Genomic DNA, 22,855 nt, shown 5'->3' with positions numbered 1-22,855 from the left:
TTTACAATTTTTTTTCCCTCTTTCGCTTTGCTTCGGCTTGACTTTCGTAGTTTGTGGTCAACACAAAAGGCGGCTTAAACTGTGCGAGCCAATCGCAATCAGATTTTACCCGATTTTTCTTGATTTCTCATTTTTTACGCGCTTGTGTGTGAGCGTAACTTAGTCGTAGACTATTCCGCTTAATTGCATTCGATTAGCTAAACTACTTTGGTCTGAAAATGTAGATTGATTATAATTGTGGAAAATGTAGAACGTTTTAATCACGATGGGTGATAGATATTGATATGTATTTCTTGCTATTAGTTTTTAAAAATTATCAACACTTTGGTTGACAAACTATGTAGATTGCTAAATGTGGTCCCTCTTCCAGAATATTGTAATGAATAATTCAAATACGAAGAGTTTTAAAACAATTTAATTTGGTACTTTTTTTGTGTTTTCTTGAAATGTCTGGCCTAAATAGTCGAATAAATCACGACTTTCGAAATCATTGGCAGACATACTTAACATCAAATTGCTGTCAATGACTTGGGAACAGGACTCGTGTCTTTCTTCTCTGCTTTTCTTACTTGGTGGCTAAGAATTTTGGCTATGGAACTTGTAGGGAAATTACCATTTAACCAATCGAAGCATAAACAAGTCGTGCGTTATATGCAATGAATATTCGATTAGCCAAATCGATTTGTGGAGGTGTAAGACAGCAAGAGTCCAACAATTGAATACAAATTATTATATTAATTGCCAGCCATGCCGAATTGGGAACAGTTTATTGATATTTTGGCATAATTTATTGCCTTAATTTGTTCATTAATTTTAATGGGTGAGATTTGCATATGTGCTAAGGTGGGAAAAATACAAATCCTGCAACTATGTTTCCCAAGGAAACTAAATATTTGGAAGTAAAATAACTTTGTATAATCCACAGAGATTTACAAAAAGAAAAACTAACCAGCTGTGATGAGTCATTGGGTTAGACATATATCAACTCGTAGTTAAGACCTTCGGCCTGCTTTTTGAACTCTTGGCGGTCGCGTGGCTCAGGAACGAGTCATTCAGTTGGTGACTCAAACACGTCGGGACTATCGGAAGACGGCTTGAATATTAACTAGGTGAAAAGGTAACACAATGTTCTATCCCGCATCGAAATGTTTTGGGTCAAACACTCGACATGGCCATGCATGGCGGAAGTCAGTCAGTCAGGCACGCGCTGCATTCGGGACTTTTGATTTAACCGATCGGCAATGATCTGACCAAATAATTGCTGGAAGTACCGGGAATGTAGAAGAATACCCATTTCCTAAAACTACTTAAAGAAATATATGTACAACTTATTCCAGCATTAATGAAGTAAAAGGTTAAATAAAATGATTAAGCATTTTATTGTATTTCTTTATGATATGATTTTCACAAGCAAAGCTAATATATATTATTTATAAGAAGAATTCCAATTGCAGTCAGTAATTTATAATTTATATCAGCATTTGTGCTTAATTTAATCGCTGACAGTCAAATCGGAAAATAGATTATATATTCTTTTAAAGATATATATCTGTTAAAGATATATGTATATGCCATTTAAATTAATTAAAATATTTTCTTCCCGTGCTAGACTGCTGCTCCACATTGCTTGTATCCCATTAGAGCCTTCCTTTGTGTCTCCTGACTATTTTGGCCCAGAGCAGTCCCACGCCTATAAAACGTAAGCCAGAGCCAGAGCCCCAGCACGAGTCAAATGTCGTATTTCATTAGACTCAAGTCATGTTAACGCAGCGGTGTCTTGGGTCCTCAATATCCCCCACAGCCGATTCGGATTTCGAAACCAATATCCCATTCCGGCACAGGGCCAATAGAATTGTAAACACATCGGGCTCGGGCCAATGATCGCCCACAAGAAAATAAAAACAAAGGAGCGCAAAGCGGGAAAATTCAGAATTGAATTACATGAAAATGCTCGATGCGTTTGCGGAAAGGAAATCGTACAAACTGGTCATGAAAAATGCATCACTTGACCAGGGCGCAGACCATAAAACGTTTGCAGCCGCCAGACGACGGCGACGACAACTTGGCCGCAACTTGGCCAGAACCTGGCTTATGAACTGCCTGTTTGTGTCTTCGCCCAGGAGACTGATCCTGTTCCCGGCCTGGTGATGAAAATGTACGACTTTGGCTCGAGGCGCTAAGTGAGCTTACAGAAAATATTTCACTTTTTATGGCAATGCGGATGGGCAAGGGTATATAAAGCTCTTCGAGGTAATGGTTGACTTACTAAAACAAATGTCTTATAACTAAAATTTTTATTACAAAGTTAATATTGAATGTTAAAAATAATAAAAGCTGGTGAATATAATTTTATTGAATGTTTTCAAGGTTTAATGTTTAAGATTGCAAAATTGCGTAGGTACTTAAATACTAATCAACAACTTTTGGAGTTTTGTAGGAATCGTGGAGAAAACATTTGTAATTTCTGTAATAAACATTATATTTCTGTAATTATCCATTTCAGTTCTAAAATAAAATGTAAGAAAGGGTATGCAGTGTTTCGTTATGCCTCTAGTATCTCATTCCTCTTATTTAGTTACAGTTCCACACACACCCAAAGAGAGCGAGAACAAGATACCCGGGCAGACGCCCCGGGGTCGCCTGGATCTTGGGACTTGGCCAAGACAATCCTCAGATCCTCAATCCTCGGAGGCCGGCTTTCAACGATGACGACGACGATGGTGGTGACGACGACCAGCCGTCTAGGTGGTGCTCTTGCCATGGTGGTTCGATAGCTCGATGGTGCGGTGGTGCCGGCTGCGGCCCACTCTGAAATCAATCGATTCGACATTATTATTAATTTTTCATAACTTCTGCGGCGGCCAGCGCCTGGCGGCCCTCTGTGTGCATTATGGCGCCCTGAAACCCCAGCTCCACGGCCATGTGAAACTAATCTATTTGTGCGGCAAAAAAGGGCCGCCTGCCTAGTCGCACTGCGATCGCGGGGGTCATCCCCAACCCCCAGCACTGAAAACTTAATTTGCATAAAAATTTAAAATGTATCTTTTCTTTTGTAAAACCAAATTATCAACAGCTAACTGGGCACAAAAAATATGATGTATTTAAATGAATAATCGAATGAAATCTTTGTCTGACTAAGCAGTTAAATATACCTTTTTGCAAAACCATTTCCCTTACTCAAAATTAAAACTGAAAACTTCTTTCAGTGCGAACGGACAGCCAAGCGTGTTATCTGCTATCGCTGCGCTTTGATCTTTCACCGCTTCTGCTTTGCATAATAAATTCGCTATCGATGAAAACTAACTTGCAGCCCGATGCGCAGGGCCGGGATTTCCCTGCAATTTGTTTGCCTTTTGGCCATCGGCCGTTTAATTCGATTGCCAGCGCGATTTCGGCTTCGCCTTAACCATTTTATTACAATAGCATAATTTTTTACTATGCTTAATGAGTTCTGCTTTGATTAGTTTTTCACATTGCTGTTGTCTGCGATCGGCTTCCCTGGGATGCCCCTCCTTTTTTGTTACCGCCCTCCTTCGATCATCGCTGGCGGCGAAATTGATGTTTGTTGGGTGTTCAGACGCGGCTGGATACTCGGATTTTCGCCGGGGCGATGAGGCAGTTTAATGACTTCAGCTGGTCTCAGATTTCATGTTGTTAGCATTACTTATTGAAATGTTTTAATTTAGCAATTGACTTTTATACGGGCCGGCGGCAAATGGCAATCATGTGGTTTTACTGATCTGGTAATTAGAATTTAACAAGGTGATTGGAACAGCTAAGTTAAGAACTAATTTCAACATGATCAGCTTGAGTTTGTAATAAACGAAAATATATTGTCAATATACAATGCAAATTATTTGTAAATAAATCTATATTATTTCTTACTATTAAAAAATGTTTACTTTATATAATTACAATTTGACTTGAATAATATTTAGCTATTGATAATAAGGTTTCATCTATTGATATTCTTTTAAAATATTTTAAATTTCCCGCGGATGACTGCTTGCTAGCAGGGGAAGCAGTGTTCGACTACAAATCATTTTCGCTAAAAGCTTTTGTCGAATACTTGTGCATAAGCAGTTCTCCACAAATAAATAAAACTGCTTGTGTACTGCTTGGACCCGCGACTTTTGAATGCAGGACAAATTCGAATTATATATATTCAATCGTTTTATGGTTTTCTTTTTAAAAATGTATATACTTATACTGAAAGATAAGCCTATGAGTTTTTTAACACTATTTGTTATTAAAAGTTGTTTTGATTTTTATATATGTATATTGTTTCCTTTGACGCATTTGCGGCTTTATCATCTTGTACAAATACAATCATAACTAAGTAGTAAAACAGTGTTAAACAAATGTGAAGTTAAATTTAACTATCAAAGAAATGTTTTTGTTGTTAATAACATTTGTCCCCAAATAAATAAAACAAATAAATATGAAGTGGTTTCCGCTTGCACACACATTGTGTTGCATGTAATTAGTTTGTGAATGTAGCCTGACAATATGTCCGTTCACTGAAATTATGAATGAAAATATAATTTAATATTTCCATAAAACCGGTTTTGTTGTTAGGTGTTTTGCGGCAGGTGCGTACATTGTTTTTCGCTGCCAAAATGTTATCAAATGGTCGGTATCAGTGGGTATTATACCTATATTTTCCTGTATGTTGATCCGCTGGGGGCCATCGGCTTGTGTTCCTGCGTATTGCGCCCCATAAAAAGGCGCGTGGCTGCCTTTTGTGTTCGCCATTTCCCACCCTGCATTTGGAGCAGCGACTATATATGTATAATGCAAATATTTGTATGCAAATTTACTCACAGGCGTATTTTTGGCGACTTCTCGCGTTTGTATCGGAGGGGCCTTGACATTGGGCATGTGTGGGGAGAAAACAAAAGTCAACTACGGAGAATAAAAATAATTATAAAAGGCACCAGGGAGTTAAATAACTGGAAAGCACAATGCTTTCGAAACACTGATTTGTATATACTCTCTTATGTAAGAAAGGCTACCCATATAGTATTAATATAAATTAAGTTCTTAAGATCTTTAAATGTATTATTATCTCAAATTTGAAAGCATTAAAATTAAAAACATGTTTGTATTTGCCTTAACAAATTGTAAGTACTTTCTTGAAGGGTATTGTAAATCTGACACATGCCGGGAAAAAAAACCGGCAAAAAACCAAATAAAAAACCAAACACCATGAGTACGGAGCGTTCGGCGCATGTTACTGTTATTGTTATTGTTACCCACACAACCGCAGCGAACACGCTTGCATACACACACACACACACATACCCAACCCACACACATTCACGGTCAAGGCATTTGCAAAATTCGATTCTCTGAAATGCCTAAAAATAAAGCATCTCATTGCTGACCGCCGTATCAATTGATAACCGCTTTTCTGCCGAGTAATTGTGTTCCTAAGAAATTCCCAGTCAAATACAAAACAAATACGTATTATTTTTGGCAAGCCCAAATGCTTACACTGAACGTAAAAGTGTTGACAAATAATTGTGTTTACATTACGATTATAAACAGAATTAAATTTAAATCTGTGTACATATTTTAAAAATACTACTCATGTGTAGTACCATAAGTCAGAAATAAAAATTGCCTTTAAATTAAAGTGAATAACAACATATGTATGTAGGTTTTTGTGAAATAAACCTGCCATTATCAACCAAAGCAAAAATTCATTGTTGGACTTTAGATAGACGGCAAGATGGTATTGTTTTTGATGTTTAAGCTATTTTGGTACAGTTTATTTTCGTCTATTCCTAATCAGTAGAAGTACCGTGTCAGCGCCGCGTGTTGTTCGGGCTAAATGCGTTAGATTTGATTACGCACTTTTATTTAACGGACGTCTTGATAGGGTGGACAGCCCACGAAATAATAACGACCAAGTTTATGGAACTCTTGCATTGACGCAAGAGAGTGACCACGCCCCGACACTTTATGGCAATTAAATGGCACTTTGGGTGCAGAATTTCAGGGGCGGGTAAAATAATGCAAATGGCCAGACATGTGCGTGATGCCTTTATGGTCTTGTTCCTTGTTTTGTTTTACGCGGCGTACACGTGTCGGCAATTGAAATAGAAAAGCGACCATGGCCCAGACACCCACGAGCCCATTAAAATCACACATAAAGAACATGGTGAAATCGAGGGGAAAGAGGTTCCGCAAGGGGAGCCGCCACCAACGAGCGATGTCGTTGCCGTTGTCGTTGTCTCATGTGTTATGCTAATTTCTCTTTTATTGTTCGCTGCTCGCATTTTGCCGATTTTGCTGCCATTTACGACGGCAGCAGACGATTAAAGCCAAACCGGAAGTCAGCCATTGCTCCCCGTTTACCGTTAGTGTCGCAGGCGCAGGCGGCGCCGGCAACAGCCAAAGGCCATTGAATTGCCTTTTCATTACGAAAACAGCGCGAAAGGTCGCTCGGAAAATGTATCTTCCAAGACAGTGGGTCCTCGAGCGGCAAATATATATGCACACTGTACAGCAGGACCTCATGAAGGGAAACGTAATAACGTATACAAGGCTTTCATTTCCGGTGTTAAAAATACAACAAAAATTAAGAATACAATACAGGGTTTTGCCTTTACCAGAATCATATTATTTTAAAGAAACCACAGCATTGGGTGTTTATTTATTAAATGCACACTTAAAAATCCATTTTTTATGGCTTAAGAATCACTCCTGTATTGCGTATATATAGCAACCCGTCAGTGCAAACACAACTCATTGAAACACACTGCCATCGCAGAGGGAGAGGAAGCAAAAGCAATCGGCCGTAACAAAATTTCCGACACGTGCGACAAAATTGCCTTCTATTGGGATGGGGGTATGGTGATGGTGATGGGGGGGAGTGGGGCGGAAGTGTGAGGTGGTGGGGCCTGGCCCGAGGGTGCGGATTTAGGCAACCAGAAAGGCACGACCAAAACAAACCCGAACCAAACACAAAGCCCACCACCCCCTGGGATTTCCCATTTTCGGGCCGTGTTGCTGGCAACAATGTTGCGGCAACATATTTCGATTGATTGAGATGCGTTGGCGACTTTTGAATGCGAATGTGTGTCAACAGTTTTTCACTGGGTCTATAAATAATTTTACTTTGATGGATGCTCGGGCATGAGTGTGTGCAAATAAATGAGTTGAGCCGCTTTCTGCAGATAAGGTCAGCGATAGTAAATTAGTGATTACTCTGCGAGCAAAGTCAACAATTTATTTAGTTGCTTATTAGACTAAATTTAGAACTTTTTTAATGATTAAAATAGTACTTAAAATTGCTCAACATTTATTTATTTTATTATATAACCAGAAATAATTGTTGTGTCTTTTTTTTAATTTCACTAATATTTTACTAAATCATTTGGACACTTTTGTGGGGTGCGCAGTGAGTGCCTGCTGAGCTGCCATTAAAACGACGCTCGTTCGTCGGACGGCGTTCATTCTGCTTTGGGCGGTCGAGGTGTTCGTCTCGCAGTTTGGTCAGAAAAGTGGAAAAGCTACGGGAGCTTTGTATTTCGCGCTGAACACGAGCATTTACGTATTTCGCACTCGCAGTCGCAGTCGCAATCGCACTCGCGTATTCGCATATCCGTGTTTGTTGTTTGACAGCGCGCGTGTGTGCCACTGTGTGTGTGAGTGAGTGTAGCTGTGGTGGTGTGACCGCCACACGCGCAACGAAAGCGAAAGTTTTGTTTGGCGCGCGTGTTGCCATTGGCGTCTGCGAATTTGCACACACACGTTCCCTTACCTAGAATAGATTAAAAGCGTGTGAAAACAAATACGAAAAAATACAGAAAATATACAGAAAATAAAGAGAAAAGATAATGTTCATTATTACCAATGAAGCTGCATTAAATTAAGTGTATCTAGAGCGGAAGAAACACGACATCAACATCATTCCCGCAGAGTCTGGGTAAGTCGGCAGGTCGCGCGAAAAGGTTAGCCATAAATCTCCCGGCATTAGCATTGGCTTTTTGTGTGCCACACGTGCGATGCTAAATAATAATACAAAAAAAAAGAAGATGAAAATTGCACTTGACAGCCGACATCCGATGCTGAAAGCTCTCCTGCCAACTAGAGTGGCTGTCCTCCTGTTCTCCGTGTTTTTTTTTGCATCCCCCTTGGCCTTCCGTCCTTTTCTCGTATAGGCGAGATTTTTTCGAGCTTCGTGCCTCACCTTCTGAAGGACGAATTTAGGTCAGGATCCATGGGCCTTATCACATGACTCATGGCGGCGTGTCCTTTGGCATTTCGGCTATCCTTGCTGCGCTTGCATCTGCATTTCGGCGGACCACATGGCGTATGCGCAATATTGATTTCTTAAGCTCACTAACTATGACCTTTAAAGCGTACTTAAAGTGGTTTACAAGTTACGAAACAACCTTATGCTAACCAGATTTAAATTCCGCTCATATCATAAACGTTTCAATAAAAATTGAATGCTCTTTTCATGTCTGTATTATTTTATGCCCCAAATACTCGCGGGATATAAAGAGCATAAAGTTCGAATTGTTCGGACTTCAGGGACTCCCATGTTTACATATATTGCCAGACGAACTCAATTTTCGCAAGGGCAACAAAGTGGAACCTAAAGAAAACAAAACTTTAACATGTTGATGTGTTAGCCCTTTATTTGTTTCGGTGCTGGCGAATTCCAAGAACCATGATAAAAAAAGTACTTCCTTCCTTTACGTAAATGTGTTTTTGGTTTTAGTTCAGCCATTAAGACTACGGGCAAGTCGTGTGAAATATTCTTAAAAGGAACACCGAGTAATCATAGACCTTTGTCTGCTATTTGAAAGAATATAAAAGAAGGGGGATTTTCTGGGCCGCTTTTGCAGCTGCTTTTTACTGCGTACTAAAAAGAAGCGATGGCTCAGCTAAAGTGAATCAAGCTGCGACTTCCACAACCGACAGCTGTTTGTTTATTTATTTTTTTACTCACATTGAAATCGTTGCATTTGCTTAACTACGCTTTTGTACACGACATAATCCTAAGTCTGTTAGTTTATTTAAGTTTAACTTTATTTACTTCTCCTATAGAAATAGTGCAACAAAAAGAACTAAAGTTCTGGGTATTAAGTCTTCGGTTCATTGGCACCAATGAACCAATACATGGAGGGCGCATTTCTAACCGGAAATTGCTGTAGGCAGACATAGGTGGACATTAGACAGGTACCGAGCATATCTATATCTGCGATAGGCAACTCTTGCGCGTGTTTTGGGGGGCCGCTCCATTCATGACACCCCATGACGCCCATAATCGTAGATTTATCATTTTCGCTCGAGCGCGCGCGTTCCGCATTACAGCAACAAACAAAGCAGTAAAAAAATTGGAAAAAATATTAGCCCCATCCGATATACATATAAATATAAACAAGCAACAACCCGGGTGGAGGCAACGAAATAAAAAAAAGAAGACAACAAAATATATATGTAAAGCTGGTATTTCGATCGTCAGCTTTGGCCCCAAATGAGGAGAAAAGAGAGCGCGCGCAGCTCGGACGGCGCAACACGTGCGTCGTTAATTCAATAAAAAAATACACACAAAAAAATAATAAATAATAGCAGCAAAAAAAAAGGCAGAAGAACAAGAGCAACACACAAACACACAGATATAAACACGGCCACTCGAGCGTTTTCTCTAGGCCACTGGGCGTGTGGGAGGGAGGGAGATAGTGATATAGCATAAAAGTTCATTAACGGCATGTGAGCTTTCCTCCGTCTGTTTGTGTTGGTGTGTCGTCTGTGTCCATTGTTTTTATGGAGCTCTCTCGTGGCTTGTGTTTCCGATTAACGGGAGAGCGGCTTTATCTCTCTTTCCGCACACTAGCCTAAATACACTTAGGGAAAATGCGACCTGCACTGCCGATGCAAGTAAGAACTAAGGATTATGTTGAAAATATTTATCATAAAAGAACAATGCCTTGTCTTTTATTTTATAACTTTCGTGTACAAAATTAACAATTTTAATATAAATATTTGTTTTGTTAAATAATTGATACAAATTCAATATTAATTATTTTTAAAAATTCAATTTTTTTTGTGGGGATCTCAAGTCTATGGCACTATGTTAGTTTTTGTTCGCCTTTGCCTTGTTGTGGGGCTCGTGTCTCTGAAATTATCGCGAAGTGGGCTACCGCAGCCGGCTTCTCGGTTCTCGGTCGCCGTCCACTGCGACTGAATGACAAAGTCTTCTTTGTTTTCCAGTGTGCTTGCTGTTTTTTTTTTCTGTATTTTAATTTATGCAGGCAAATACAATATTATTTCTCTTTTCGCTTGGCTTTTGGTCAAGTCGTTAGGCATCCGTCTGGGTTTTTTGGTCGCACGTGTGCGGGGCATTATTTTAAAGTGTATCGTCTGAAAATACTATAGGCTTCTGTCGGCGCTCATGAATGCCCAATGTGAAACATGAGACGTAGGTATAACAATAAAAATTGCCTAATTGCCTAATTTCCTATGGTATAATTAATTCGGCTAATGGCTTATTAAGAGGATCACACTGTGGGATACATAAAGATTTATTTAAATCCCACGCCATAAATTACCCTCTTCCGGTCGGAACTTAATGTTTATTTATAGACCTATCGGTTTTGTTGAGATTCTGTAAGGCACAAATATAGAGTAAGGCACATAAGTTTGCTTCACCAAGTCTTTAATATTTACATTCTCCAGGGCGTATACGCAATTTTATTTTGTTAGCAACGGAATACTATTTAATTAAGTATTTTAATTTAGTGTAGTACTTTGCCTATTCTTACGGTGTGGTAGCTATCAAACAAAATGGACTCTTGAACTGCCCCACAACAGCTGTTTGCACTTGGCCAACTACTCACTGGCAAACACTTGATTCGTTACCGGGCGATATAACTAATTGCTGACCCAATAACGACAGACATACGACGCCTTAATAAATATACATTAATGTTAACGTAAATGAGTGCACGCGCCACTATTTGTATGAGGAAGCACTCGATTCGGGCAAAGTAAACCGACGCTGCCCATCCCCAATATACTATGTATATGTACAATATATATATATATCCAATAAATGAGCCACACGTGCGGCTGAGACAAGCAATATGCGCTCAATGTCGGTTGGCATCTATTGTCTTTACTTCGCCCGTTCCGCCATTTATTTTCCGCTCGTTTTATGACCACATTAGCGAATTATATTTCACTGCCATTCAAAGCGTAAAGACAGCGACTAGGCAAACATAAATTAAACAAAGTCTGGCCAAAAGTTTCGGTGGGGGTTGGCCAACACGCGCCGCTTCTGGTTGTCCCCTGTCTATTGTTTCTTGGGGATGCCCCTTCTGCCGACTACATTCAGTGAACTGTTTCGGGCACTCTTGGGGTCATGCTAGTCACTTATCTTCAAAAAAGTTGATTTCTGACTGACTCAGAACCGAAAAAGATTTTGCGCCACGAGCGCTACATTTATTTTGATCACAATCTCATGCTCGTGCGCTTCGAGATTCCAGGAAAGCGAAATCGAGTAATTTTATTTGATTTTTGAATTTTATCTAAGATAACAATTAAGTGCTGGCAACAGATTTCAGGAAATTTGATAACTGAATAGTTTAATTAGCGATCCAACATGATTTATTGTCAGATAATAATGTATTGCAACTATAATATATAATTATTATATTTAATTATATTTAGTTGCAAAATATGGATTATTTTTAATAAAGTTAATTGAGTTTTTTTAATAAACACTTTGTATGCTTGACATATTGAGTAGAGCGTGACTAAGCTAAAAATATAATTAAATTGTAAATCTATAAATACATTTTATTCATTAAAAAATAGATTTTAATTCAGTATTTTTGCCGACAATAAGTATACGCCCTGTTGCCTGGCAGAATGAGCCACACGTGCCACCATAAGTCATTAATTATTGTTAATTGCCGCGCTTAACATTTTTATGACGTGCCAATGAAACGAGCCAAACATTATTATTGCTGACAAAATGTCAAACCGTCAAACACTCTTGAAAGACGAAATTTATGTTCGCAAATCATTAATTCAAGCAAAACCGAATAATACAATGAACGAGCTTTGTGTCTCTCATTTACCTACGATCCAATTAGCCGTCACAATGGAGGCCAATAAAAGGTGAAAAATAAAATCGAAAATATTCCGATAGACATCTATAATTTGAATCATCATTCCGGGTTTCCGATATGCAAATTCCATGGCGTTCTATTTTTTTTGTGAGCGAAGTGACGCACGACCTGTATCAATCACATTCATGTTTTATGTCTTCGGGAGATCTTGTTTCGACATGTGGGCTTAACAATAAAACTTTTATGAATGCTCTAGGCACTCAGACGTTTAGCTAATAAGGCTTTTGATTAATTTAAGTCGGTCTCAAAAGCGAAGCAGAAAACAAAAGGCATTAATGTCCATTTGTGCCAAATAGGTTTAAAAAAACGATCAATTTTTAAGTGGAACACTTGTTTTTTAGTAATTTTAATAGAGTTCCAATTTTAGAGTTTGTTTACAGGCTTATCAATTCACGGCTACCGAATTTGTATTTTGAATTCCAACAAGGTTCCATCACTAGCCGGTATTTTTAAAAACACACATTGCCCAATGATGGATGGTTCTTATAAATAAATGCGGTGAGATTAGCTGAAGATTTGCGAATGATTATTTACTGGTCTTGAGTGGAACTCTACCCGGGATTGCGAATGGAAGCCAGACAATGTCCGTCTTTATTTCTGGGTCCAATGTGTTTGAGTGGTTCCGGGTCTTTGTTTTATGTCAGCCATTTCTTGCGTGATATTGAATTTTTGTTATCGAGAAGTCATAATTTGGCGCACGTGTGCCTCATTTAATTGTTTGCCTTTGGCACTTTTTATTGCCATTTTCGCCGGCTTCAATTGGGTTACCGAAATTTCATCATCTACTTATTGAGACCGCTAATTTCTTGTTGTTCGTCTAGACCACGTTAACGAAATGCACAAGAAGTGTTAACAAAACCTGTCACTTATTTTCCCCTTAAAAAGCCGCATGCCTACAGTTGGCACGTTTATCCCAAGTTCAACAGTATCTGAATACAATTATGACGCATTTTGATAGTTTTTTTTTTGGTTCATTTTTAGTTTGTTTAGTTTCTGTTGTGACTGTTGCTGTCTGGCTTTTAGGCGCATGTGCTGAGATAAGAAGGAAAAATTAGCACTTTGATGACTTGCCAATGGGCAAACATGCGCGGTTTTGCACTGGCAATAAAACTGAAGCTTACAGAACGGGAAATACTCTTAAAAAATTAAATCTTTTATTTTTAATATGTGAAAGCTTTAATTAAATTATTTATATTTACACTATTATTTACTACACTTTTGCCTATTTAATATTGCCTTTCATTTCCTAAAATAGCGATTGTACCTTTTTGAAAAATAGAGAAAGAGTATAAGATAATAAATACGCAAATCTCAAACAAACGTGGTTCGTGTAAACAATAAATGTAAGACACAGTCATAAAGTAAACATGCTGCGGAAAGTTTTATTCGTGTATATAGATGAGATTTCTGTTTGCTCGCGGCGTCTTTAAAATGTGCCGCGCGTGTAAAGTTGTGAGATAGGGTCAAAAATGTACGGAATTCCCCTTGGGAGATTAGAACAACAGAAATACACGTGCGGGCTTGCAATTAGAAAAGAAAGCGAAATTAAATGCCAGGTACCAGCACTGCTTATTATTAAGTATACGCCCCGCATGACATATTACAAATATTATCTCCACCAGCGTCGTGCCGTTTTAATCAAAGCTGCCTTGAGCACTTTCCTCGTAAATAAAAGCCGGATCATTTGGGTTATCAATATTTCAAGACCCTCTTGGCTAATGCAGCCATTGGAAGATGATGGCACTGAACATTTAGTAAAACGAGACCCCAGTGCAACTTAAACCGCTTACCCAGCCAGCACACAAAAGACAACCACATATGTGCAAGTGCTTATAAGTATTCATGTACAGGAAAAAAATAGTTTCATTAGCTTTAGAATTTTTATTTAATGCCTTGAGCTTATATGTCATTACTAACAGCGAAATTTGTTGATTTTGCTGCTTAAAGGGATAGAACTTCTATTTGTATTGCCATAACTAATGAGTTACTTACATATTTTTGCCCGTGTACCCATGTGTGCTCCGATGTAAGCGAACAATGAGGGCATTGTAGAGCCCGCAGCGCTTAGCGTTACGCATGACAAATAAATTTCAAAATGGCAACGCCTTTGCAGACGGGCGCACACGTTCCTGTAAAATACATATATAAAAATATAAAAAAAAACGAGTGCCTTGAACTCTAATTTTTGTGTCGGTTACACGTTGACAATATTCGGGTGGCTCTTGTGACTGTGATGTAGCCCGCCGGTCACAACAAAGCCATGACAATTTCCAAAACATAAAGGAACAATAAGATACCCCAGCAGTAACAAGAGAGAAAATCAAATTTCCCTTCCGTTCTGGTGGCGTGTGAAAAGTCATTGGCATAAGCAGATTCCATTGTTTTGTCTTCACTTCTCTTTGCTTTGACAGCTGACAGACTGTGCGTGTGTTTTGGTATTTATTTTTGTGTTTTGCGTTTTTCCTGGCGTTTTTTGTGGCGTGTCATGTTGAACAATTATTGGCTAATTTGTAGGCACGCAGCGGTAAATCTCATCAAAGTTGTTTGATTGACTTGACCTCCAGCTGGCAGGTGGTCGAGCTACAGGTGTCTCTGGAGAAACGTGTCTGAAATGTATGCACAATCGCCCTTTAAGCCTTAAATCTTGTCTAAGCTTTAAGCACTGTACATTTTCCTGGCTCCTGCCGCTTCCCACAGGAAGATGTCCTTTTTCCCTAGGACCTACTCACAATTTTGCCTCCCTATTTTGCGCTTCAGGCCCGCACGCGCCGCATTAAATTTGCCACTGGGGCAATTCGTTGAGGCTTAGTATTTGTTACGCACATTTTGGTCTTTTGTTACAGACATTTTCCGGGCTCCGCTCAAGGGACAAATGGGCACCGAGAAAATAAGTTTACCATAGGTATTAGCATTTTGCATCTAAATGACAATCTTTAATTGAGTCCAGGTTTCTCACTAATTATTGTCAGTAGTCGTTTATACTGATAATAAAAATACAATAATTTATAAGTATTACAAGTATAGTTACTATTTTTTCTCAAAGTGAACTAAGCAATCGCTTCAGATCAGCCATCTCAGACTTTAACTATGGGATGACGGATAAGGCATAAATAATGAAAAGCAATTTCAGCGCATATTGGCGCATTGACATCGACCTGAAACCGACAGTCAGTGGTGTAAGTCGTTGGTTGGGGGTGGTCTGAAAATCTTCTTAGCCACCCACAAGTACTTTGCATGGCGGACAAGGGGCAAATGGGCTTGGGGACAGGTTGGTAAAATGCCATCATGGGCCACAAGCATTTCATCATCGTCGCGAGCGCTTTTACCAAATGTAATTACACTCAAGAGATACACGTGCCGCCAACAGCCGCTCGTTTTCGGGGCGTTTTTCAATTTGAATTTGACTGCCGACAGGCGGGGCTCATCTCCACTCATCTCCTCTCATCTCCCGGCACTTGAGCAAATTTGCGTGCCCGCCGGAATGCCTGCCCATCAATATTCCGCCCCGGAATATTCCGCCACCCCCGCAAAACCCACTTCAAGTGGGTTTGTTTACCTTTGCCCATGGCTGGTCTTTAGCCAGGATTTGGAGTCCCACTAATGAGCTTCAGCTGGCTGGTGCTTCGTCTTAAATTTCGCTCCGATATTCAGACTGCTGCAAAATGTTAACTTGGCGATGGGAGCAACGTGAACCTGGGTTCTGAGCTTTGAGCCTTTGTGTGGCTAGGATGATTTATGTAGTTGTAATGTATAAGCAAATCTGATCTGGACGAAAAACGATTATTCTGTGAACTGGATTTAGCGAGGATTGAATAAACAATTGTTGGTGATTAATAGAAATGCGTAGGAGTGGAAGGTGTTCACTTTAAACTTATAATATTTATAAATCATCAACGGGTTCTTAAGAAGACTTCTCCTAATCTTTTGGAATTTCCTACGCACACTACGCACACATAATGTGTGTGTTTTTGGTTTCAGTTCTTATCGATGACGAAGTATAAACGAATTTATGACCGCGTCATATCCTGCCTTTGCTTAATATACACAACATGTTTTCAGTATCGCACTGCACTGCGGCAGATACAATTCAGATTGCTCAAAGTTAAACGAACCCGAAAGAATTCGTTTCTCTGCATTCGGTATTCGAATACTGAATTTTAATTTGTTTACTGTGCGGCGCGTGCAGATCGGCAGCTTAATTACGCACTAAAACGTTATATCAATTAATCAATGCGGCGGCTAATTAATTTGTGCGTTTACTTCCATTTGCTTTCAGTGTGAATACACGCTGCCAAATAAAAGAAGACTCAAGAAAATGGCGCCCACCATATGCTCGGAGAAGAAGCAGCTGCGCGAAACGCGGCGACATCATGGCGTGGCCACAGCCGCCATTTCATCAGCATCCACAGCCGCATCTACCGCATCCACCGCATCCTCGGTCTCCTCCTCCTCCTCGTCTTCGTCCTCATCATCGTCCTCGTCCTCATCCTCGTCCGTGGGCTCCTCATCTGCAGCTGCCGCCACACAAGCCAGTTCGGTGCTTAACCATGGTGAGTAAACACTGGGATTGCTCAGTGAAATAGGGTGAGGAAAATAGCTTGGGTTTTAACTTATTAGACTTCATAGGTTGCACATAACTGTATTACACTTAAATTTCAATTACTATAAGCCTACTTGAATCCTTTAATTTATAAGTAATCACATGTGAAAGCTCCAACCAATTTGGCTCAGTGTCAATAGGTTGTGGTGGGCGCACGCGGCGTATACGTAACTTAGCCTTACACATTCATTGCAATATCCGCCTTCTCTCTGTTTTACTTTATTTTTTATTTTTTGGTATACCCCTTATAGTCAGAATCCCCTGCTGATTTGCTGATGTCGTTGGTGTGGCGACTGTTACAAGTCCATTTCCCAGTCGCCAGTTGCCATTTGCCAGTTGCCGAGCTGCTCACGTTACTCGGTCATGTTTAATTAATTTATGTAAACTCGGCCACCCACCTCCGTTCTCAGAGCTCTGTCCTCGTTTCCCACTTCCTCATTGCCATATAACCATGCATATGTGTGGCTCGACTAGAGTAAACTGGAATGCTCGAATGCACGTGCCATGGGCAATGGGCGTTTGGCGATGGGTTCGCAATTGGGTTCGCATCGGGTTCTTCACGTGTTGGTCTCCGGTGTTTCATTGATGCTGATACTGCCAATGTTGCTCCATGGAAGGCACGCGAGTTCGGTGTTATGCCACAACAATTTGCGTCAGCAATTGGCTCCAGCTGCTCTTCCGCCGCCGTTGGTCGTTGGTCGTTGGGTAAGACAGACTCGGCTCGCAAATCTGGCTGACACATTTATATAAGCGATCTAATGCCGCATGACTGCCACCGAAATGGATATGGGCTCAGTGGGATGGGATGGGTTTCGAGTAACAGGCAAAACAGTTTATCAAGTATCTTAAAACGGAACATTTCAGCTCACGCCGATTTTAAATATATCAAGATTTATTTGATATTTAATTTCAAACACAGAACAACACTTGTCCAAGCCAAAAATTAGATTAGAAAGAAATTTAAATCTTTCTGATAACGAAATCCAGTTAATTAGTTAAGTCACTTTTGGCACGCATAATTACTACTTCCTTAGAAGATTCTCTTAGAACATTTTCCACATCCCAGTCAACTGAAGCCCACCGATTACTCATTAGCCAAGTGAAATTGCCCGAACATTTACCTAGATTTTTTCCAAGAAATATTTCAGAAGCACACGTAGCCAGGGGCGTCGGCCTAGGGGGGCTTCCACATAAGTGTGTGTCATAACCTCCAGTGTTGTTTTTGCTGCTGTGCCACTTTTGCCGGGGCTTTATTTACATGTTTTGCACATTCGCTTCGCCTGCTTTTAGCCAAGTTAGCTATTTTTTTCTCTTTGCTGCTGACTTTATTGGTGCCATTTCCAAAGTGAATTCATTGAAAGCACCGCTGTTGTTGCTGCCTTTTTATTTGTGCTCGTTGCTGCCTGCTAATTTGCAGCAACACATAAAAATAAACCGAAAGAAATACACCGACACAAGCCTTAAGTAAAAATGGGTGTGACGAGGCCACGTGCAAGCCTCATGACGCTACAAATTCAAAATCCCCCATCTCGTCTGCCTTCCCTGGGGAGGCGGCCTGCGAAATGGGCGTGGCCCGCGGGAGGGTTGGAATGTTGGCCAATGCCCTCGCCCTCTGCCTTCACTGAAGGTATTTAAAATTTTATTTTCAAGCATCAAGCATCACTGGTGACTAATTCACCGAGAACAAAGCGAGGCACGTGCAAACGCGCGGCGAGAACTCCAGTACTTTTTAAGTGCAGAGATACGAGTTTGATACCGCCTAAAAGTTGTAGTTTTCAAATAGGTTAATAGCTATCAGTAAAATTGGAAGTTCCACTAAAACAGAAGAACTTTTTAAGGAACAATTTATTTTTCCAATGGTGTACTAACGTTCAAGCATAGTAGGTTGATAGACTTTTGAATTCACTCACTGAAAAATTAAAGTACAAAACAGAAACAGGGTTTTTGCTTAGTCATGGAACTCGAGGTAGTTAAGAGTTTAGAGGAAATTGCTGCATGTGCCAAGTTGCAATTAAATGAAATCGATCTCATCTCCCGAACATCGAAATGTGGAAAAAGTGTTTTAGAGATTTTCGACGTTGATGAGAAGGTCAGTTTCTCATCCGATGGAGGTGAGGAGGAAGTGGATATTGAACTTGAGCGTTCAGAGCAGTCCGATGATAGACAAGAGAAAATGGCACACGAAATTGACTGTTTGATTCGACAGATTGAGCGAATGCAAATGGCAATTAGGAAACGTCAACTTAAGAAGAGTAGCGAACAGGTCAGTGAGGAATTTCCAGGACAAGAAACGGAAACCCTGACCGAGTGTCAAGTTAGATGTAAACAGAGGGAAAATCAGGAAAATTACATTGAAGCCAATGTAAATCCGAAACACCAACCGCTGTGCGGCAATGAGTTATTGGAAGCAAGGAGTCTTCGTCAGGCCCACAATCGCATTCAACAACAAATAGACGAAGTGATCTGCAGGTATAGAAAGCTCCGCGAAATCATCTTTGAAATGCGGAAAAGGATTCGCTGCATGGAAGGCAATCTTATTGACTTAAATTCGAAAGCCGAGAAATATATAGTTTGGTTCGGCGAAGTTGCCAAGGAAATGAATGTGTGCAAGGAGCGTTATAATTACCTACTCGAAGCCAAGATGTCCAGAAGGGAAGCATTAAAAACAGACCAAGTTCATACCGCCCGATTCCTTAAATATAATGCTGCTTATGTTACCAAAACTCGTCTAAAACGCGAAATCGCTGAGTTCATTGACGAGGTAAAGGATATTGAGACTCTAATGGGTGAGCTGCACAAAGAACTGGATAGGAATATGGCTCTCTTCGAAATACCACGCACTAATTCGCTGGATAATCCAGCCGCGTTTCTAGCTTCCATGGCTTGGACAGTTAGACTGTCCGATGAGTTCCGGAAATCAGGAATAAAACTTAAAGACGGTGTCAATTAGAAGTTGATCATTTACATGTTTGAAGAAATGAAAAATATTTATTAATTGTTAAGTCAAATTATTGTTATCACAAAATTGTTGCGAAAAAAATGAGTAAAAAGAAAGATATAGTAAGAAGTCTTGGTGATAATAACAATAAAAATAAATTATACGTTGCTGGAAGTAAAATGATTTAAGCGCTGAAAGTGCCTGTATATGTCTTAGCACCCTTCACACAATACGTCATCGACTTTCCCTCATTTCCTTTTAACTTTCACCTTTCACGAGGGCGTCATTAGTTGGGTGGTGGCACCTCACGCAGCCACTCTCACGTTTCGCTGCACTGGGGCCAGGTGTCGTTATCGCGTAAGCTCTGTTTTGCCGGAGAACCGGAGAACGACTCCGTTCCCATTTGAACGATTCCTCGGGTGCAGTGCCATGTGCAGCGTTAACTTCTAGGAGATGCGTCATGACCCTGACCATAGACACACAGTCTATTTCCAATCGTTGTGCGCAGGAAATATGAGCTTATACACAGATACAAGTACACGCAGAAAAATAATCTAAAAGCAGTGTATACGTTATCCTTGACATATTCATTAGAGAATCTTTAATGATGACTTACTGGATTGTGTAAAGCCAGCTAATGAATGTATTAAAATATTCTTCGGACATAACATTTCTATTTTTCGGAAATATTTTCATTTGAATGACCTACATTTTATTTTTCTAAGTTTGTTTTCTATATGTAAGGCACATTTTGCGCTATATTTTTGGTTGTGTTTCGTTTTCCGTGACTTCCAACAGCTGATGTTTGCAATGAGCGTTGCAAAAGCGTTGCGACTGCTAATTGGTGCGAAAAGCGTTGTCGTCGCCGGAACGCTTAACCCTGGTGCTGGTCACGTTTTTTGCCCACACGCGATGACCGCATTTACATACTGAAACCCACACAGAGACACATGCCCACTGGCACACAGACAATGTTGTAGACATCGACTGATTAACTTAGCACTTGACCACACAACTGCACCGTGGGCTCGGAAAATCGCTGTGCTTTTATTTTTTCTAAATCAGGAAATGAGTTTAATTTTAAATTTCATTAAATGGGTTACAATTATTGTATTTCGCTTACGCGCAGCATTTTGTATACAATGTATCAAAACGAGGTCATGTTATTAAATTACTTAAACTTGCTTACGAGCTCTGAGCTACTGAAATGATTTTATAACTAAAGTTTATCACTGGATTAATTATAAAATATTTTTAGACAAAGCTACCATGATTCACTGTGCAGCTTTCTAGTCTTTTCTTTGTTCACGACTTAACTAAATCTCTTTTTACCTTTGTTTTATACTTGCAGTGGCCAAAGGTTCGATGAACTCGATGAGTCGCCGTCGCCAGGCGCGATTGCAGCGCAGGATGCCTCACATCCTTGCCCGCGTATCCTCCTTCTCCACAGACACGAGCAGCGGCGTGGAAACGGAGGTGGAGATGGACTCCGAGCAGAGGATGCAGCTGGACGAGGAGAGCTACTCGGATGCCAGGATTCAGGATCTGCAGCAACAGCCACATTCCAGCAGCGATAACATCAAGACAGTATTACAGCCGACGACGGCTAGCGGGTATAGTAGCAAACAGAACCGATCGGCCAGGGCCAAAAACTGTGATCGGGAGGTGCCGCTCCAGATGGAGGATGAGCGCGATGGCGACAGTGGGTACGAGTACAGTCAGGATCCCATTAAGGAGCAGCACTTGTACCATCAGAATAGCGAGGGCCTGTTGTCCATTGCCATCAAGACTATCAAGCTGGTGCAACGCAACAAGCTGTTGCAAAAGCGATTGGCCGAACTGCAGCTGGAGACCTCGGAGTTCATTGCCTCGGTGCTGGCCAATCCGGAAAATCGCCAATTCCGGGAAAAAATGTCGCCAAAGGCCGATGCCAAGGTCAGCAACATGCTGCTGCGCCACTAAATTGATCTGGAAAAATCAAAACAATTTAGCCCCATTTCTGGACGTGATAAGAATTTTATTTGAAAACCTATTTTAAGTCATAGCGAATTGTATTTGATATAAAATGTATTCGCTCAGAGCGTTTGTAATTCGTTGCTTACAGATTTTTCGTATACATGTTCCGGCAACATTTCAGGCAACATTTAAAAACCATTGCCAGCTTATGGGCGGCTGAGCATGTAAGTTACATGGAAAATGTATGTAAACTCGGAATAGCTTGAATATACATAATGTATTAAATTGTAAATGCTTCTCTGCCTACCATTTCAAAATTCCTTGTTACCATTTTGGCGTTTATATGCGTTATGCAAACAAAATAAATAAATTATTACACTTATACTTTAATTTATTATATTCATAATCGAATAAGTTCCTTTTTAAAATGTATTTTCATTTATGACCACAATACATGTTTTACACGTCCAGAAATCCCATTTTTAGTGGGCTTAGTTTTGAACAATTTGTACTGATTAAATTTACAAACATATTCATCAAAGTTTAACAATTTAAATATACAAATAATGAAGAAATCGCTATGCTAACATTTACAAAAAAGAAAATATTTATACGAATCCAAAAAGTCCAAAAGTGTATCTGTAGTCGATAAGAAAGTTTTATGTTTTACAGTTTCTACACTCAAGAATTAATTTATAATAAATCTATCTAATACATATATCTAGAAAACCCCAGCATAATCAATGGAACCCTACGACGCTTTTCGCTTTTTGCAACAAATAGATCTAGTGAGAATTAATTGATATGCAAAGCAATTGGTTTGAACAAAAATACGTAAATTAATTTCGGTATTATTAAATTAACCGATATAATTCAATGAATATGCCTAAGTATATCGAAACTATCAAAACGCTACAAAGCAACACAAATCAAAGCAAAACCAAAATACCAACTAAAAGCAAATCTTTCCAATTCTAAAACTTTTAATAAACCTCTCTGGCATATTCCACCTACTTAAAGGAACAAATCATCCAACTCACAACAAAAGAATTCATCAATAAAATTAGTGACCAATTAAACGTATTTTATCTTATTTCTCTTCGGGGTTTCTTGACTCATACGCAGAGCGACATAAAGTAAACAAGTCATGGCTATGTGTGTACTTTGGCCGTGTCAATAACACCCAATCAAAGTGTTCAAAGACCG

General features: G+C 39.8%; 2 protein-coding genes and 1 long non-coding RNA gene across 3 annotated transcripts; 2 read left to right on the top strand and 1 right to left on the bottom strand.

Moving 5' to 3' along the window:
• Nucleotides 1-3,948: 3,948 nt before the first annotated feature.
• Nucleotides 3,949-6,420, bottom strand: LOC120321965. Its single transcript, XR_005561709.1, has 3 exons — nucleotides 4,825-6,420; nucleotides 4,656-4,763; nucleotides 3,949-4,520 (listed from the first exon to the last, which is right to left on the bottom strand). It is a non-coding gene; the product is annotated as an uncharacterized LOC120321965 (long non-coding RNA).
• A 1,040-nt stretch (nucleotides 6,421-7,460) lies between these two features.
• LOC6538411 (putative protein TPRXL) lies at nucleotides 7,461-22,728 on the top strand. Its single transcript, XM_002098899.3, has 3 exons — nucleotides 7,461-7,936; nucleotides 16,432-16,705; nucleotides 21,045-22,728. The coding sequence occupies exons 2-3, from the start codon at nucleotides 16,471-16,473 to the stop codon at nucleotides 21,653-21,655; spliced, it is 846 nt and encodes a 281-aa protein (XP_002098935.2). The 5' UTR covers nucleotides 7,461-7,936; nucleotides 16,432-16,470; the 3' UTR covers nucleotides 21,656-22,728.
• LOC26535731 lies at nucleotides 18,607-19,876 on the top strand. The gene has a single exon (XM_015193355.3). It carries the CDS (start codon nucleotides 18,710-18,712, stop codon nucleotides 19,703-19,705), a length of 996 nt encoding a protein of 331 aa, XP_015048841.1. The 5' UTR covers nucleotides 18,607-18,709; the 3' UTR covers nucleotides 19,706-19,876.
• Nucleotides 22,729-22,855: the final 127 nt, after the last annotated feature.

The sequence above is a fragment of the Drosophila yakuba genome, chromosome 3R (assembly GCF_016746365.2).
Source record: "Drosophila yakuba strain Tai18E2 chromosome 3R, Prin_Dyak_Tai18E2_2.1, whole genome shotgun sequence".
Lineage (NCBI taxonomy): Eukaryota > Metazoa > Arthropoda > Insecta > Diptera > Drosophilidae > Drosophila > Drosophila yakuba.
The sequence above is the reverse complement of the archived record's forward strand: the minus strand, read 5'-3'. Positions and strand labels throughout refer to the sequence as shown.